We start from the raw sequence: 20,401 nt of genomic DNA on the forward strand, positions 1-20,401 counted from the left end.
TGTTTGTGCTAACACGTTGTGTGTTTGTGCTAGTACGTTGTGTGTTTGTAATTGTATTTTTGGCGGCGTTTGCCTTCCATACTGATTGGTTGCGCATTTTTTCGCTTCTCAAAAACTCCGATAGGAATGTGAATGCGCATGTGCATAAGCCGACACTTTGGATTCGCGTGAATAAATTCGCCTAGTAGAAAACCAGATTTACGGACGATCCGCACATAAGACGAACATCCGCACATAAGACGAACATGAATATAAATATAAAAATCTAAAATCTGAATGTCGTGCGTATAAGACGACCCCCTTTTTTCGATCGTAGTTTGCTATTTTAAGCCTCGTCTATACGTGAGTATAGGCCTATACGGTATTTGTTTTAAAACCCTAGGTCACCTGAGCGTTAATGGATTCCCCATACAGTGGCGGATTCAAGGGGGAAATTTTCCATGGTGAGGACCCCCGGACCCCCTTTCATTTTGGGTATTTTTGGAAACGTTTTGAACCCCCTCTTCAAAATCATGGATCCGCCCCTGAATCATGTACCTTTGCACTAAACACTTAATCTATGTTCCCCCTTTAGCTGATGTGAGGTAAGAGAGTTTATTTAAAAGATAAGTTACATTTAATAATTTAAATTGTTCGGATGAAATACATATTTTTTTATGAAGTTCAATGCAAGTTTGTACCATACTGTGTGTCTTTGTATATGTTTCATTCTAGTGGAGGTTCTATCTCTTTTGAATATAAATTAAATACTGTACTTAATTGATTTATTATTGCCCACTTGAATTGTATAGCCCTAGGTGCTGCAGTGTTCTTTATGTAGAGCGCCATATATAAATGCTCGATGTGCTTATCCGGGTCCGATGGCACCTCCAATTTCAAGCAAGTGTTGCAGAGACTCTGGAGTTAGGTTGCATATGAGAATAAAGAAGATAATTCTGATAGCAACATTGACTTATTGCTTTAAGTACTGCGACAATAACATTCAGAGGCGAATTTAGAAAGTTTAGATAAAAAGTATTTATTAAAGTTTCCATAGGTTTGTTTTAACGCCAGTTTGTGTTACCTAAAAGTAACTATGTAACTTAATTCATTCTAATTAAAGAGAGAGACGGGTTGACCAATAACAGGACCTTAAAATGTTTGCTATAGATCGACTACATGTACGTTAATATGTAATACATTTAAATCAATTTAGATCAGTCTTAATGATGTGATTTTAAATAGCAGAAGCGGATTTAAATTAGGGTGGGGGAGGGGGTGAGGAGTGGTGAAAAAAAAAAATTGATCGCCCAAACGCATTGGTTATTTTCGGGCGTCAGCAACTAAAGAACATAGGGCCTAGGATATTTAATATTATGATGTAGCTGGGCATGTATTTTATGGTGATAGATTAATTAAAAGAAGTTTAACATTGTTCTGTGTATATTATTTGAATTTCTTCAATTTCAAACGAACGGCCCCAGATTTTCCTGTAATTTTTGCAGTGAATATGTACCCATATAACTGTCTTCTAATCGGATTAAAATCTGGCCGAATTTTGGCCGATATTGAAAAAAGGTTTGGCCGAATTTGGCCGTGAGATGGCGTGTGTTTGGCCGTGAGCGAGCCTGTCGACTATCTGGCAACCCTGCTGTCGACTATCTGGCAACCCTGGCATCGCCTAGCAATTTCAAATCACTGCTTTCATAAAGGCCTGGGCCCGAACCCCATAAAATGAGATTAACCCTAAAGACGGAAGGGAACATATACCTGGCCTGACTAGCTAGGTCCCACTATTACTACGCTAGTCTTGCTGTAAAGTCACTATGGGCTGATAGGCCTAGATTTTGTGGAGCCTCGCTAACGAATTTGTACTTAGGCCTAGGCCGCCCACAAGACCATGGTGTCCATTTCTGGACTATCGGGCCCAATTGTAGATCCGTTCGGTTGGTCCTAACTAAATTGGCCGCCCTAAATCTGACACGTAGCCAAGCCTGAGGTTTAGGAGGTCAGTCTTGTAACTTAAAAGAAGAAAGAAAATTTTGCCTTACTGTAGTAACTGTACTATGTAGTTTACCCGGTAGTCTATCGTATCGCGAGTCGATATTCATGTTTTACGGCAAGCCGCTAAAACTATGAAGCGCCACCAAAGCAAAAATGTATGTTTAAATACAGTTTTCCCTCCTTCAATTCGAGACCACCTTTGGCACCCGAAAATTTGGGTTGGTCTGAAATTAGAGGGCTAGCTTTGTGTTAAAACGTTGAAGATTGTTGTATTTGGATCTTTGGAAATGTGGTCTCGATTTTAGAGGGGGATTCACTGTAGAAGTTTAATTGTAAAATAAATGTACTGTACTCAAAACGTTCGAAATTCTCAATAAGTCGCATGGCGAAGGTTAAGGGGCTGGGTGATTAAGTGATGGGGTAATTTACCTGGCAAAAGAAGTGGGTAGTGCGCTTTGGTTGGGGTTCCATTGTTACAATATTTCTTTACTGTACAACTAAAAGCGCTCTTCATAAAATAGCGCTAAATAGGCAAAGTGCTGTAATGTATATACAGTATTATCTTTGGCCGAGGGGTAGCTTTAAAAATAAACTTGCTTCAAAATAACTAAGAACAAGGATTTGAAAGAATAAGAGAATCTAACTTATGATCTTTAAAAATAATGACAAAAATATCTTGTTCCTAATGCTATTTAAATCAGTTGCTCATTAATTTAGGCCACTATAGTATAGTATATTATTTATGTTTATTTTCGTGTAGTTTAGGTTGATTTTGTACCATAGAGAAAATGTTGTATAATATAGTTTTTGCTAGTGGGATAAGAGTTTTCATGAGGTTACACTGTACATTTATATTTTGCAAAATGCAAGTGTTTATGTGCAAAACAAGTGAGACAACACTACCCCTAGGTGTCCGGAAGGATTCATAGGGTCGAGTGTCAAATTCAAACGTGTTGGATCCCATTCGGATGATTTAGACAGGTGGCCATCAGATTGATAGTGCTTCTTTTTTTCATAGGCATCATTTGTTACAAGCTGGCAACAAGGTAAATCCTCATCATAGCTATTGCCTCATACGGAATGGGTTGTTGCCACACTCAATTTTGGATTTAAGTGCCAAATGTGACCAAAAATGGCAAATTTTACACGTTTTTACCCAAATATTTTGAAGCTAGTCCGTCACTGGAAGATTCAATTTGGATATATTTGGAATCATATGAAAGCTAGTAAAATAATTATTTATCAAATGGTGTGTATGATGACGCATTCTGTGTAACAAATGATTTTGAGTACTTTTGATCTGATGGGAACCGTCTAATTTGTGCAGTTAACAAAATAATTTGAAAAGAAATAAAAAAAAACAAACATTTGCTAATAATCTGGTTTAGGTAAGCTAGTTCGCTGTTTTTGCAATACAGTACAGTACTGTAAGTGTTTTGTGCCTCTTCCGCATCCACACGTCACAGGGACCTGAAAACTATACTGCCGCACTAGAGCGAATATTGCGGAACAGAGGTAAAAGACAATTGTGTTGTTGAATTAGTAGCAAACTAAGAATACTACCCCAGGAAGAGAGGTTGCACATTGTGTATGAATGATTCTGGATCCAACAAAAAGAGAAAGAAAGCGCATTGGCAAGTTTTCTTCTGAAAAGTACTGTACATGTGCGCTATACAGCACATAAATATTTCATTTATGACACTTTTCTAAATCTTACGTAACTGCTGAACGCGCACGCTGTACAAGACACTTGAAATAAAACAAAACAGAGAATACGATTTGTTGACTGTTTAGTTGCACCGTGTACATTCAATAACTGATTACTCACTATAAGAAGAGGTATTCTCAAATCATGTGAGAAACATAATAAAACAAAGAATCTGTGCATGCCTACACAACAACCAATTCCCATTATCGTTCACAATTCGTAAACAAGTCAAGGTTATATGATCAAAATGGTCCATACATTCTCAGGTTCTGCTAGCTTGGAACCTCCAACACTATATTCCTCTATATAACCAAGTCAATGAATTGCTTCGTAATATATATACTGTACATAATATATACTGTATATATATATATATAATATATATTTTGTTTCATTCAAGAACAGTTTTATCTAGTTAACTACATTATTAAGCCTATATTCTATAATATCATCTACAAAATTGTCAAACTTATTCAACGACAAAGCATATGCACCTATCAAACGTTTATCACTTAAATACTGTAATGCTAAGTGTAAAATCAGGAGGCGTACACCATAAGTACACAACCCGTAGTACACAATAGGTTTTTGATGAAATCCACAAAAAATGCGTAAGCTAGCTATAATATAGTAAAATATTGGATATAGTGTAACGATAATGATCTAAAAATGCTGGCAAAATAACTTGAAAAAACGACACTAAAATATTACCAAGCGACATTTCATTAAAAGCAGAGCTGTTGGTTCTAATAAATTTGTAGTAAAATGTACATGCCTTCACTAGCCATAGTTTACAACACAATACTGAATCATCTTAAAAGGAATAGCAACAACATTCTCTGTAACTGATTTACAGATTATAGAATCTTTAGTAGCTGGTTTGTAGAAGAGAACATATTGTTACTGGTATAGAGCAAATTGCAGAACCTTCAGTAACCTGTTTAAATCTAGTTACAGAACCTTCTGTAACTGACTTACAGCAGATGACAGAATCTTTGTGGTTTACAGAAACGTGTGTACTTGGATTACATCACACTTCAGAATAATTTTATGAAATATATGTTAAAAGTACAATATATGTATGCAAGAAATTAATACAAAATTTAAGTCGGAAATAAGATGCAATTACACAAAACACATGTATAACAAAATGCTGACTTGGAATGAACAAAGGAATGTTTGTGTGTAGTGAATTGTTAGGCAAGTGGTGGTACAATCACTAAAGTAAACCTTGACAATATTGAAATCAAATGAGGAAAGATATTAGGAAAAAAAGAAGGTGGTGATTAAGAATTAAAACAGCTGATTGCCAGTAGAACAACTTGATTAGCAAAGTTAGGAAAACATTGAAATTTGTTAATCTTATTAAATACTAATTACAGATATTAAGTTCACAGTAGGCTAGTCAGGGAAAGATTATGCTTGATTGCGACATTCAACATAGACTAGAGAAAAGTCAAACATTTTTTTATACAGTATTATATAATTAAGATTCAAAATGTTCAATTATTAAAAGTGTGTGTGTGGGGGAATGGGAGGGGGGTTGGGAGACAAGGATGAAATATATTGGGTAACCCCATGCTTTGCAATGATGCAGTTTACAGGTGCAACCGCTCATAATGTACTACACATACATTGTTAAACGTGAATCTAATTGAATAAGAAAATATGTGAAGATGGGAACCTCAACTATGATACCTGCAATGAAAGCACAAAAAATGTAGCTCAACAGAAAAGCAACAGACAAGAGGGAAGGATTGGGGTACAGCACAGCTTCAGTAGGCCTACACTGAGGCTGTGCTTGAATAAAAACAGTAAAGTATACAGTAGGTCCTCCAGGGGTGGGGTTCCTGTTAAGAACAAGCGTCTGCAAAGATTGTACATTAAGCGGTGGTATAATCGAAGTTGTGACAATGCTTGGAAAATAGCTAGTAATTCTGATTAACTCACAACTTAATCCATGAGATGTGTGATAGAAGCAACCTGGAAGATACTATGTTTGAGTGTAACTCATTTGAGGAACAAGTACCAGTCTATATTGAGTGTGGAACAGTTACACTCACAATACGAGCAATGTAAACCAAGTTTAGGATCAGGTGTTAGGAATCCAGCATCAAGTACAGCCAAGCACAAACGATATTTTGCCAACAACCACATTTTAAACAACAATAAAGATCACATACAAACTAAAAACTATATTTATAAGTAGATATATTAAATTCTGGTAAATGTATAATCCAACTCATGGTTGAACCGATAATTCTATCAGTTATGAACATTAACTAGAAACTAAACCTGTCACAAAACTCTCACAAACCTGGTTATACTCTTCTTAAAAATTAATCACAGTTCACATTTATAATATCATCTACATTAAAGATGAAGGGGGAAAAAAACAAATTCAGAGAACAAAGTATAAGAGTAAAAATATAACTAAGCGGTGCATACTAAAATTAACATGTAGTGTATACAGTATCTAATTAACACTTGCGCTAACCAATATCATGTAGACTCTCTACAAGTCTCCTAACGTCATGCTCACAATAAACGGTAGGTATTAATTTATTATCAACTACTCAACACATTCTGTAAAATGAACTAAGACAGAAACTCTGCATTCTGCTACTGATTTTTAGACAAGTAAGTTTATAAATACATATTAATATATTGCTCCAGTATTCTTAGACAAACAAATGATGCCTTAGCGAAACAGGAGGGGATAAATGTTCCCTGAAAATCATATGCGAGACTTTACAAAGTATTCAGGATTTACAAGAACACATGTGCAATTAGCAATATGTAAATTTATCAAATATTTTGTCCAATGAGCCCTTTTAAAATTTTAAGCAAAATTTGGTAAATCCCTAAATATAGTGGTTGCATGTTAAAATTCAACAACATACATACTACAGAATATAAGGAATACAGTACACATGGAGTGTGTAATGTAATGTTTAAATCACCACAGATCATACAGGTTTTGTTGATACAATAATGCATAACATCCTTTGTATAAATCCTTGAAACAAAATACAGTAATGTTATGGATCTATAGCGCCATTAACAGATTATCAAAGCATGCATGGTTAGTACCCCCTTGGTGTTTCAATCCAAAAATTGGTAAAGATGCCTAAGTTGCAAACCCCTCCACTTTCTGTGGAGTATTGCAAGGTATACCCAGTACATTGCGTACAAATACAATCAATGCCACAACCTAGAAGACACCCACTTGTGCACCAGGGTGAAGAGAGTCTAACACCCACTTGTACTCCTGGGTGGAGAGACTAATGAAGGTTAAGTGGCATGCCCAAAGACACAAGCAAATGACCAGTAGACTCCAACCCAGACCTAACATTTTAGACTCTTAATCGCAACCACTGTTCTAATTGATCCACATCATTTTGATTGTCAAATAATTGTTCCTCTACTTTTAAATTACATCCAAATTGCACATTTAGTTATATCCTCAGAATCTCTTCAAACTTGACAATTGCTATTTTTAGAAAAGAATTGAAAAACTAATGTTTTTTCACCAATTAATTTCGAATTGAAAGCCCACAGTTGCTTGTATCCACTTGTTTCAAACCTTTAGACAAACAATATTGTAAACCATTAACCCTGGAGATATACTTGAAAATTTTGTTTTTTTTTTAATTTTTTTGTGTGGATAAAAACAAAAATTTATTTTGGAACTTTTTGTTATACAATGAATTTGTTCAATTTTTCTTATACTGATACGAAATCATGGTATGATTTTGTTGAAAAAACAGAGAAAGTATATAAAAATTATACTAACCTCTGTACAACATCAATCAGTGTTTATACGGATCAAAATATTAATCCTTTGAAAATTGGTGATACTTTCATACAACTGTTTCCAAATACTACCACAGGAACAAAAAAAAACAATGAACACATTATATGCAATAAGAATTATTAAATAAATTTTTCATCAAAATTAATTAACATTAATTAATTCAAGCAATTAATTGACAATCTTTTCTCCTGGATGTGGATTATGAGATTTTAATTGACATAAATTAATTAATCTGCATTAATTCTACAAATAATAATTGAAAAAAAATTCAAATAAGGTAACTACTTTCTAATACCTCTTAGTCCAGATATTCAAATGAATATACATGAAGGAAATTAACATACATTTACATACAGGTGTTGGTACAATGTACTATTCAAATCTTTATGTTAACACAGCAGTTTACTATAATATTTTACATATGCATAATTGATAAAGTTTCATAAATATACAAGATATAATAGTTTCCTATTTGACGCTCCGATTCAGAATAAACTTCCAGTTTGTTTGGTAGTTGATCCCTTACTCCACTCTATCTGCTGATTCGATTAGATTCTTCTACAACAGAAACTCATTTCTATGTGTTGGTGACTATGGCAACTAAAAAAGAAAATAAAAAATGTAATTTTTTTTTAAACATAAGAATTAGCATTTGGACGTTGGTGTCTACTGTTTTTTGTTTTGATTAATATGGTGAGTGTTCAATGTGTCATGTTTCATAATTTTTTTTTTTATTAGTGAAAAATGTTAGTACTGTATTCTTTTCCCTTATTATAATTTTCTTTTGAAAAATGGTTTGTGTCTTTCCACACATGCAACAAGGAAAATGTCAATCAATCAACCAACTAATCATTCGATCAATTAACTAATCAATAGAGCAATCAGAATAGTTCTCAGACTGCAGCGTGAAGCAGTTACATATTTATCTGCTGTTGGAGTTAGCTACTCTTACTATATTATATACTAAAAACAACACGTTCACTACAAGGGCATCTACTGTAAAATAAACAGGTTTATAACAACAAATAACATAAGAAATGACACCATTACATAATATTTTTCAATAGCTCAAATAATTCATCACCACTAACAGTGGTAATACTGTAATAGCCATTATATGCAATTAAATGAAAGAAAGTACTGGACATGAATACAAAATAAACAAGACATGACAGTGCAATGTACACCAAGAATCAGGTAACCAGTATTTAAATCACATGCTGTGCTTAGGTGAGCTCATAAGAAAGTTGGTTCAAATAGTGTAAGGAGAGAACCTATAAAACATTTAATAACTTAAAATTACATACAGTAGTTTACAAACTTAAAATTCAATTACATGAATGGCAGCTCAAATAATATCAAATGTTGTACTGTACAAGTAAAAGAAGGTACTGTACTGTATAATCACAAATAGACAAAAAATAGAGATTTGAGACCAATATTAACATGAACATTTTTTTGTTAGGTCCAGTCCCACATCAAATGTCTCACAACATATCAGTACTGTATTTAGATTAAGTAAGGTGGACAAGGCTAGGATCTATTATTCTTCCCAGCCCACCTCTAACATCTGTATCCAAGGTATTTTTTCCATATCTCCACCCTTCAACACATCAGTAATCATTTTTGTCATTTTATACAAAAAACAATACCCTCCTCATTGCGCTATACAGTATTCAATTAAATTTTTTTTAGCATTTTAGTTCATATAAAATACAAGGAGTTTAAAAAGAAGTGACATTTTTAAATAATGCTTGTGACAGGTTATCAAATGACATTGTGAAGTACATTACAGTGTTGGAATACACAGATCAAAGCATGCAAAACTGTACAGTAACATAGAACATAAAGCAGCTGACCGTGTCCCAGCAACTACCAACCTTATTTCCCTCCTGTCGCCCAGACTACAAGACACGTAATTGAGAGAAAGACAAAAAATTTCATGATTTGTAATGTGCAGTGGAAATGCATGCATGAAATACAATTTTTATATCCCAATTAGTTCCATTATTGAGAGAGTAGAGCATTATCAGTGTAATACTGGTGATGGTGGTGGTGGCAGTGCTAATAGTCTATTTTTGGTAAAAAAGCATGGAAATTAGGATAAGTAACAGCTACTGTACACTAGATGAATGTGTGATAGTGAGCTAGGTAATGAAGCATGATGGGTAAACGAAGTTCTACAATATATCAAAGTACTAACTTCTAAACATTATAGTTACAGATTGAATGATTGCATGATTATTAGCATGCTGGTGGATCCAATCTATGAGACTTAATTTTACTGGCTGACGTAGGGTATATGTAGACACTTGCACCTGGCATTAGTCACACCATGTTTGAGCACTGGACTAAACATAGCACATAGCATGGATCAACCAGTATTCCAAAAGGATCCAGAGTATGAGGCCAATATCTATAAATTCAGTCAGTAATGTGATCATAGCATGTGGGTTGATCCATTTTATATTGATCGGTAAATACAGAACGACACCTGATCGTAGCAAGGTAGTCTATTAAATCCTAATTATGAGGCTGGCCGATAATAGGTCAATAAGTACAGTGATGTGATCACTGCATGTTGCTAGATCCAATTGTGGAGTGAATGAGGCATCTCTGGTACAGTAACCTGCTAGAATTTCTGATAAATGAATCAATTGTTAACAGTAGGCATACCAGCATGTTTTGTAATCAACCCAGTGTTCTGAGTCACGTTTGTATTGTTACTTATTTTACAGCCTGTTCTGACAAGTTCGGCTCGACCAAAACATCTTCAATAATTAATTATAGGTTTTCATCCCACCATGTGGCATTTGCTACGAATCTTAATTGATGGTATTTGATTCTGAGGAGAACTGTCCTTAGGATTGTAATGTTCCAAAGTTTCAAAGTTTCAGTTAGTATACTTTAACCATCAGTTTTGCTCCTACAATTTCTTTCAAGTTAACATTTCTTTTATCAAATTACAAACAAAAAAATATAATGATTTTAACTCTACTATAATCTAGCTAATTAGGAAAGATTCCTTACCCTACATAAATTAATTTGCTTTATATATTTCATATTTTCTGTTTTTACTTCTGTGTGATTCACTGATTACCTAAGCATGCACTGTGTTCCTTTGGGAATGATTGGCTTTTGCAACAGAAGGCTTAGGTTCATCAATTATAACCACAGGATCATGAGCATTCTCTCTTAAGAATGCACTTAACTGAGTAAGTTATTATTGTTAAAGTTGACTCTTACTAGCTCATGCTATAGCTGCTCAAGGGAGGAGAGAGATACCCCTAATTTTATTTGTTACACTTGGATTTCTCTACTAAATACATGTTTCCCGGCTATATGGAATCCTGAATAATTATTAAAATATTCAGGAACAGTACCTAATAAGCATTTAAATGTCATTAAAAGAATAGTATGTTCCCATTGTTGGTTTACATCCTTCCAGTTAAGAGATTCCATAAGGTCATTAATAATATCAGCATGAACAATAATTCTGGCTAGCCTATTTAGGCTACGTTCATACTTGGTAGATAAGCCAGGCTTGAGTTAAGACTGGCTCAACGTTAAGCCCGGCTTAACTTTGCTGGGTGTTCAGACAAGCGGATTTAGCCTGGCGAGAATTTGCATAATAATGAACCGTAACCAGGAAACGAGTTTCAAAAACATTACTTGCGAAACGTACGCTCGCTCACAGCGTACGTAATTGAATGCTGATTGGTCATTTCATCACCCGAAGTCAATGCACGACCCCCCGCAACGATTAAAGCACAGCTTAGAAAAGTTAAACACGGTGGCGCGCCAGGCCTAATTACTATAGGAACACAGCCTGGCTTGAGATAAGCCAGCTAGTTCAGACTGGCAGGTGGATAAACCCGGTGAGTTGAGCCGGGTTTATCCACCTAGTCTGAACTAGGCCTCAGTAAAACCTGGAGTAAAGTTAAGGTGCGCAGCTGTGCAATTGGACCATACAGTACTACAATAGTTTTAAAAAAAGGTAATACAAAAATGGCTAAAAGTCTACGAGAAGAATTTGGTAAAAAATATCACCAATGCGTTGAGAAATTTTGGAACAAAAATTCTCAATATGATTATCCCATGTAAAGAAAGTGTCAAAGGTAATTCCTAAGTATTTAAAATTATCAACTTTATCAATTACATGACTGTTTATAGATAAGGAAATATTTGAAAATTTTGGGAAACAAAATACCATAAATTTGGTTTTAATAAAATTAATTGTTAATTTATTTATATTAAACCATTTAGCTATATTGGCTACATTTTGGTCAATGATAGATTGTAATTCGTTTGGATCAGAGGCAGAATAAAGAACACTAGTATCATCTGCAAAAATTGCACATTTTGAACTGGGAGTGATAATTTCAGGCAGGGAGTTTATATATAATAAAAAGAAGGGGGCCAAGAATTGATCCTTGAGGGACACCAAATAGAGATATCTTTAGGATCTGATAATTTGGATTTAATTTTAACAACTTGAGATCATCCAGAAAGGTATGATGAAAACCATTTTAAAGTAGTGCCTCTGATTCCATATTGTTTAAGTTTGTTAATTAAAATAGTATGGTTAACAGTGTCAAAAGCCTTCTTTAAGTCAAAGAAAATAGCAGCAGTAACTTTGCCATTGTTAAGATTATTAGAAATGTGTTCAGAAACATTAATAAGTGCAGTATTAGTAGAATGAAATGGCCTAAAACCAGATTGACAATTGGTAACTATATGGTTATGTGTTAAAAAAGAGTAAAGTTGATTAAAAACAAATTTTTCAATGATTTTATAATAATAATAATAATAATAATAATAATAATAATAATAATAATAATAATAATAATAATAATAATAATGTCGTTCTTATATAGCGCTTAATACCTTTACAAAGCCTCTAAGCACTTCACATTACTACCCCGGTCATTGGATCAAACAGGTATGGAACACATTGAACACCAAATTACATTATTAAGTTAAATTATATTATTATTCCATAATATTGCGGCTGTAATCAGCGCAGTTGTGTTGGAACCAACCAGGTACCCACTTGTACTCCTGGGTGGAGAGAGGCAACCGTAGATAAAGTGCCTTGCCCAAGGACACAAGCGATTTGCACAGTATAGGTAAAACAGAAATCAGTCTAAAATTTTCAGTGTTTAGTCTGTCACCACTTTTAAATACAGGAGTAACTTTGGCAATTTTCCATGCTGATGGGAAATTTGCTGTAGTTAAAGATAGATTTATTATATGAGCAATAGGATGACAAATAATGGGGGAAGCACTCTTAATTAATTTTAGATCAAGTTCATCAACACCAGAAGCTTTATTATTTGGAAAGAGTTAATACGATCAAAGACTTCTTCAGGTAAAATTAATTCAAAATTAAATTGATTATAAAAGTCAAAATTGTTAGTACTGTATGGTTAGAATTATGGGATAAGTTATTATTAAGTTGTTGTGCTAAGGAAGAGAAATAAGAGTTAAATTTGTTGGCAATTTCAAATTCATCAGAGATTAATTCATTCCCAGATATAATAAACTGATTAGTTCTTTTTTGTCATTACCAGTAATATTTTTTAAAGTTTTCCAAAATTGTTGGGGTTTATCAACATTTTCATTAATAGCCTTTGATCAATATGTTTTTTTAAGATAAAAAGATATATTTTTTATAAGATATTATATTTTATACGATATATTTTTATAAGATATATTATATTTATATATTTTATTTATATTATACTTTTATATTGTAAAATTGTATTATAAATAAAATTATATACTATGACTATACAGTATTATCATTTTAGAATCATTATTCTTCAAGAGTTAATGTTGGTAATTTCTTTTTCAAGTTCATTTTTGTATTTTTTGTATTTATCAGATTGTAATACAGCTCATGAACAGTCAGATCGTGAGCTAGCTACCAAGTGTAAAGAGATACATTAACTTAAAAATAAGAGATACTTACCTACAATGATGATAATGATTACAATAACAATTACAGCTAAAATAATCATCATCTTACAATTCTTCCACCAATACTTCCTCTTCAATTTACCAGCATTCTTCTCAAAGTGCGAAGCACCCTGCTGAAGAGCATCTGCAAATGTACACAACAGCAATGTAAATAAAGGTGTTGACCATAAGTTTAATGCAATCTTGAGTGAAAGCCTCCTGGAACCCCAATAGGATGTCGACCCTTACCAGACCAAGACTATGGGCACCTTGGCCCTATAACTGTGAAATGTAAGAGCCCCTGTTACTGCTGTGTTACAATATGCTGGTTAGAATGTGCAACACAAGAATTGTTGGCTACCTACAAGAATACCACTTTGTGTATTCCTGCGTCAGCTGACTGTCCATCCATCATTGCAGCCATCAATCTGTAGACAACAAATTCATCTGCATTGCCAACACCAGCCGACTGACCACTAGTGATTGTCACTGAAAACTATCCATCGCTATTATAATGTGTCATCTATCATAGTTTTATTGAATTGTCAGCTGCCAACACAGTGAGTGTAAAGCGTTTTACATTCCCTTCACTATCTAAACATGTGATATTCAAATTTCAAAAAAATGTAACATGATCATAATTCGCTATTGATGTCAAGGATCATGAACTGGCACATACTGCTTTGACCTACTGTACATTTCCACATAGAGTAACATCTCCCAATAACGTACTCTCTGTCCGAACAGGGTTCGTAAATAAGAAAATTCATAATTCAGAGTGTCTCAGTGCAGTGTGGTGGGGCTAGGCCTAGGCCTGTGCTTCAAAGTACAGTACAGTACAGGGCTAGTTAGGCCTAAGCCTTGCCATGGGAGAGAAATTTTTTCACGAAATATGACTTAGATTTTACCGTTTTCTGCAACAAAATAATACTTTACAGAAGCCAGAATTACCTGTGCTCACTGTGAAGTATTCATTTGAAGTGATTTCTGAATGAAAACATGACCATATGATCCCCAAAACAAGCCGTTATTATTCTCTTCATAAAGATCGAAATCCATGTGAATAGCGCCCCCAATGATCAAAAATTGAGATTTCCTGTGCAGTATGCCTGAACAAGCATGCACAGCTAAAATATCTGGGCTGGAAAGGATTGATATTTCTTGCTTTAAACTTAGTTTTATATCACTTAATATTGGTTTCAATGTCTTTAAAGTGCTTTTGTAGTTAAAAACAATAGTTTGTAACATCATCGCTGCAAGTTCGATTCGTAAAATCGAGAGTTCATAAATTGGGAGGTTTGTAATTGGGAGATGTTACTGTAAACCTACTACTGGTCGGTCATTGCTGGATTTGAAGCAGAAACGTTGTGCTTACAGAGTAGTTTTGAATAAAATAGAAAGGTTGAAGATTAAATATCAACTAACCAGCACGGTCATCCAGTTCAGATAGCTTCTGATCTCTTTCCAACACTTTGTCAACATTCACCCTCATGATGTCTACAACCTGGTAAAAAGACATGTTTCATATTGAATTAGTCATGCCTTTTAAACTGCTTATTTTCCTGTCATCTTGATAAAATGTACAATTACTGTATATATCTGTGTTTGTAAGGGCCCCAATGGAAATAAGTTTAAATTGTTAGACTTGCGATTAGAGTCATGTTTTTGTACAATTTTTATCTGTCAGTTTTTGGTAAATTCGCTTTTTATGTATGTATTTTATGACTCTGATTACGAATAAATACAATCAATTCGATCAATCAATTATAATTAAATATTAAATTATAATAAAATTTAAGGCAATGAAAAGTAGGCATACCTCATTAACTTGTGCTTGTGTTTGTTGTAGCTTTTTGTTAGGTACTGCGCCTCCTGTTTGCGGTGGTCCTGTCGGTGCTGGTGCTGGGGCAGCCCTGTATAATAACAATACACAGTGTGGGCTTAGATCCATCAACATTCATGCCACACACACAATTTTTGTTCTGGTTAATTAATAAAGCCTGTAAAATGTTCACCTTCCAAATAACCATTACAATACAACTACTGTACAGTACTGTATAATGTGGATATTGGGAAGACTGTATTAAAGATGAGTATGTCCACTGTTGAACTATAAAGTCCCATCAGGTTTCTTGAAGGGGTCTTTAGAGGAAGAAAAGAATGTACTGTAATGCTAAATTTGTAGAGAGTGGCCTATAGTAAGCATGTCATAGACACCCATTACTGTAACTCTGAGGCTACCCAAATAAAAGGGGTATGGGAGACATGGTGTGTTAGAGGTGAATGGGTTTCGCACGTTTCCTGAATAAGAAGTCAAAGGCCACCACCCCTCCACCACCAAAAAAAGGGTACCACCATACTGTAAAGCATCTAAAAGTTTTCTGAACAAAAAAAAAATGCATTTTAAAGTTAAATATAATCACTAAATCATTTCACCTTAATTCACTATTTATTCACTCAAACCTAGCTCCCCCTACCTTAGCCTTCACACTCCCCTCCCCCCTCATCAGCCTTCTCCTCATGTCTAAACTCCTACCAGTACTTCACCATTGGTGGTACAGGACAAGAAGCCCATAGATCTTTTTCAACATGACAAATAATGTTCATAAGCATTAATTTTGCTGGAATAACTAAGTCATGGGGTCAAAGGTCATTGGCTCCATAATAGATTGATTGGCTTCATGTAGGCCAAACTTGAGTGCTTGGCAAGGTTATGCAAATTACTATTGATTGCGATTATGAGACTTACTATGGCTCTTCCACTCTACGGACCACCATTTCAGCGGAAGACTCTGGTGCAATCCCATTTTCCTCATTATAATACATCCACACATAATAATTTTAGCCAATAAAATTTCCTGTTTTAATTTGTGTTCTTTTTTAACTACAGTAGATGCTACAGTAAGAAAATCTTTGAACTGTGTATGGTAACATCGTTCTTTTAATGTGCAAGTCACATCACTAATCCTTAAAATAACACGTACAGTTAAACTTGCCTAAGTCGACTGTGCCTAAGGCAAATAATTACTAAGTCAATCTTATTTTACACGCCATGTTTTCCATTAATTAACAAGCTGTAAGTCGAATTTTATCCAAGTCGAACAATATTTCAATGGTAATTTTGGATTCGGCAAATTCAACTGTAATTATTAAGCTACAATTATTACTATTGTTTACATAATTATTTTGACTACAATTATTATTAATCACATTACGATCAATTTAATTAATTCTTTGTTACATTTGGCAACATTTCGTAGTGTGAAGTGTGTGTTTTGTTTATCATTAAAAAAAAATACTGTATGTACTATAGAATCTTTTTTAGCAAAAAAGACACTTAATAGGAGGGTTGTACTGTAATAACTTGTAAAAAAAAAAGTCTGGAGAATGTACAGAATTCTTTGCAGAGTAGTAATGGATTATTTATTACTTGATTTTGGTAACTAACCATCATAACTGTAGACACTCAACTCTAGGCAAATGAACCTCAAAAAATGTTTGTTATTACGGTACTACAGTATGAATTGAAAGATTTAAATATCTCAACTACTGTATATGATTAAGGATATAAAGATATGTAGAAATGGTAAATATCTACACTGTAGAAGTAATAATAATAATAATCTTTATTTGAAACTTCACTTTTAAAACAGTGGCACACGATGACGGTGCATTCACAAAAGTATAACATACAACATAGAACTTAAAATAAAATAACAAACGGTAACAAATAAATTCAAATACTGTACTGAATTAAAACACTGCGTAGAAAACGACTTAAAATAATTCTAAAATTTTGAATAGGCTGAAATAGATTAAAAATGTGGTACTTAATAAATGTATTCCCATAGATATAAAACAGCATGTTTAAAAAAGAATTAAAATTAATCTGTTGACAAATTTAAAACTTTTAAAATTTCAGTCCAACAATGTTTTACTGTAAAATTTGTTGTTTTTTTTTTAATAACTACTGAACACAGAGGTAAAATTCTGGAGTCGTCGTTTACACAATATATATTATATATATATATATATATATATATATACACATATACATACATACATATACATGCATATATATATACATATATATATACACATATACACAGACACATACACATATATATATATATATATATATATATATACATAAACACACACATACATATACACACACATATACACACACATACTGTATATACATATAATATGGATTTTTTTTATTTGTTGCAAGGTTGTAAAATGATGTTCTAATGATTAAGACAGCCTACAGTATTGCTGTTTGATGTGAATTAATTTAAACTCAAAAAAGACTTGGTACAGTATAATAAATAGCCAAGTGTAATCATGAACTTACAGTACAGTACTGAATTCTCAAGAACTGCTGGTAGTCTACTGTATGTAGATAATAGTACATGGTTAGGCTCTGATATACTGTAATGTTATTGTTAGTTATGATAACAACCATTAGGCTAAACCCTCTTATTTAGACTTGTGACTAAATATTCTTTGACTGAGTCATTAGTATTAAAGGGGAGCGACTCAAAATTATTTCATACAATGATTTCAAAATTTAGTAACATATTGGACAAATCCAGGAAGATTTTTGAAATGAGTTACACTAAATATAATTAACTACACATATTTATTATTTTGTAAATATCATCCTAAAATTTTGAAAAAGTCGGTTTCAGATTCTTATCGTGACCACAACCTTGCAAACCACACATTTCTGAAGTATTATTCCTGTAACCCTGGAAACACTAATCCCAAGTTCCTGTGCTCAACTTCGTGTCAGCAATGTCAGCAATTTTAATGGTCAAGCGGTTAAGGTAGGGATGCTGCAACCTAAAGCCATAATACCAGCACTGATTCAATTGGCACGCTCGTCTACATGTATGGTTCTGGTGGTACAGTACAGTAAAACAGTCTTCTTGGATAAGGACTAATACAGTAGGCCTACCTTAGCCATGTGTGCACAATTGACCAACTTACACAGCATCTTTCGAGACAAGTAGTACTGTAGGGGGGTTATCCCAATGTACTGGTCCATACAGCCCCCCTGTTGATCTGCAGTTATGGATCCTACTGTAAGAATATAATCCCTTTGCAGAATGTACCTAACCTACATTTTAAACACTGAGTTTTAGTTTGTCCAAAGCATCATGTGTGTAACTGAATTTTTTTGTCTTTGTGTAAGGGACTGTCATTCACCTAATGTACATAGAAATAGGACATAAATAAAACAAATTGGATGAAAAATAACTTGCACAAAAAAAACGTCATGTTTCAAGTGCGAGACACCCCAAATTCTCGAGTCTCACGCCAAATTAGTGAAACTTTGAAGGGCTGTATATGTTTGTAAACTACAGTAAAAAAGGTAATTCAAATTAGGCCTAGGCCTATGTTATTTATACTTTTTTACTACAATTACAAAATCCATGTCCACTTCACTTGGGTTCAGAATGATGGCCTAGACTAGAGTATAATCAATAGGCCTAGATATATTTTGCTTTGAATAATGTAGAACTATCATAACGCTAAGCCTAACAGTTTACAAATATACTTCGCTATCCCTTGCTCAGGCCTATAGGTAGGCCTAGGGTAGGGGTAATTTTAATCATCATGCGATCATCAACGAATGAATGATTCAAACCCTGCTGATGATCAAAAAAATGTCATTCATTGACAATTATTTAAGCCAAGCCAAGGTTTGTTTGCTTCAGACAAAGATATCTCTTATAGCAAATTACGCACACATACATTTGGAAGATAAAATGAAACAAGCCATGGGTAAAATTACAAAAATACAACAAACTGGATTCGCCAACAAAATAAGCCCCTCCACCCAAAAGATTGTACAGAATGAACAGGGCGCGATCGTATGTGAACGATCCATTCCCTCATCACCTCTTTCTACAGCTCCTCACTCAGTAACAATTTGTCTGCCAAAATAAATATCTTATATTCAAATTAAACTCATAAAATTCTACACAAATAATGCACGACAAAACCAGTTTCAAAAGTGGTCTTCTCAGTGTTGAATAACTTACATTTTTGGTATATTTGGAAGATTTTACCGGCTAAATACTCTCCACCCAGACAGAAAATTGTACTAATGGCGATATCGACGATGACGTCATGTTTCATACGGGTTTGGCGTTATCAGTTAGTCTTCGGTACAGTCGGTATGATAGTTATTATTTTGTATTTTAATAGGCCCTCCAATATAATATACAGTTTTCACTATTTAAAAATCAATAAAGATAATGTTATTCATGGGAATATGTATTATAAAGATATATATTATATAAATATGTGTGTGTGTGTATTGTGTAATAAAGTATATTTATATTAGGCTTATATTTGTCTGATGATCGCCATTAAGCGTGAATATATATACTTATAAAATATAGGCTAGTTCTATTATAGCTGTTCGTGAAAATGGTCTCTGGTGGGAATACCGTTTAGAACATAGGTCTAAGACCACTAGTCTCTCTCCATTCAATTTTAGGCTAATTATAAGGAGTAAATATTTATAGTTTTTTTGGTAGGCCTACGAGCTATTTATAAATAGGGAGTTTTCGCAGCCTTACGAATACAATAACGAATATGTCATTATCATTATCATTATTGTTATTAACATTCTTGACAACATGCTGTACTAGCTAAATATGATCCTTGATTCATGCAAAAGACTAGACTGGGTTCCGGTCCCTAAACTTTCTTTTAATCAGTGAAGCAAAAAAGGCATGAATCAGGGGCGGATTCCCCCTTTTTGGGAGGTAAAAAAAAGAAGAAAAGGAAAAAAATGATAGCCCAGAACGCCTCAAATGTTATTTTCGGGCGTCTAGAGCACAACTATTTTGTGGGACATGCTCCGGACCCCCCTAGAACAGTGTTGTCTCGATCGGCCCTACTTTCGGCACTCC

At 33.9% G+C, this 20,401-nt stretch overlaps 2 protein-coding genes across 3 annotated transcripts in view; both read right to left on the bottom strand.

Annotated features, from left to right (window-relative positions):
• The window catches only part of LOC117101851, a 13,781-nt gene extending 11,492 nt beyond the window's left edge, over positions 1 to 2,289 (bottom strand). The window contains exon 1 of the mRNA XM_033241964.1: positions 2,031 to 2,289. Coding sequence (XP_033097855.1) covers positions 2,031 to 2,090 — 60 coding nt within the window. The 5' untranslated portion in view covers positions 2,091 to 2,289. The remainder of the gene's footprint in view (positions 1 to 2,030) is intronic.
• Positions 2,290 to 3,756: 1,467 nt separating this feature from the next.
• On the bottom strand, positions 3,757 to 19,642 carry LOC117101852 (vesicle-associated membrane protein 3-like). 2 transcript variants are annotated; one of them, XM_033241966.1, is made up of 6 exons: positions 19,523 to 19,642; positions 15,289 to 15,382; positions 14,895 to 14,973; positions 13,483 to 13,614; positions 9,389 to 9,412; positions 3,757 to 8,108 (listed from the first exon to the last, which is right to left on the bottom strand). In XM_033241966.1, coding segments are annotated over exons 1-5 (330 nt in total). In that variant the 5' UTR covers positions 19,525 to 19,642; the 3' UTR covers positions 3,757 to 8,108; position 9,389. The 2 variants fall into 2 exon arrangements, with proteins under 2 accessions (XP_033097857.1, XP_033097856.1); XM_033241965.1 differs by lacking the exon at positions 9,389 to 9,412.
• Positions 19,643 to 20,401: the final 759 nt, after the last annotated feature.

This window comes from Anneissia japonica, unplaced genomic scaffold, assembly GCF_011630105.1.
Source record: "Anneissia japonica isolate Jap-2015-1 unplaced genomic scaffold, ASM1163010v1 scaffold4988_len2956909_cov206, whole genome shotgun sequence".
NCBI lineage: Eukaryota > Metazoa > Echinodermata > Crinoidea > Comatulida > Comatulidae > Anneissia > Anneissia japonica.

What these genes read in the sequence shown, in the direction of transcription:
- LOC117101852 (XM_033241965.1), bottom strand. An exon ending in CACAAGCACAAGTTAATGAG is followed by an intron (nt 14,974 to 15,288) that starts GTATGCCTACTT and finishes TCTTTTTACCAG; the next exon opens with GTTGTAGACATCATGAGGGT. An exon ending in AATCATTATCATCATTGTAG is followed by an intron (nt 8,109 to 13,482) that starts GTAAGTATCTCT and finishes TTTCTTTTTTAG; the next exon opens with TTGCCATAGTCACCAACACA.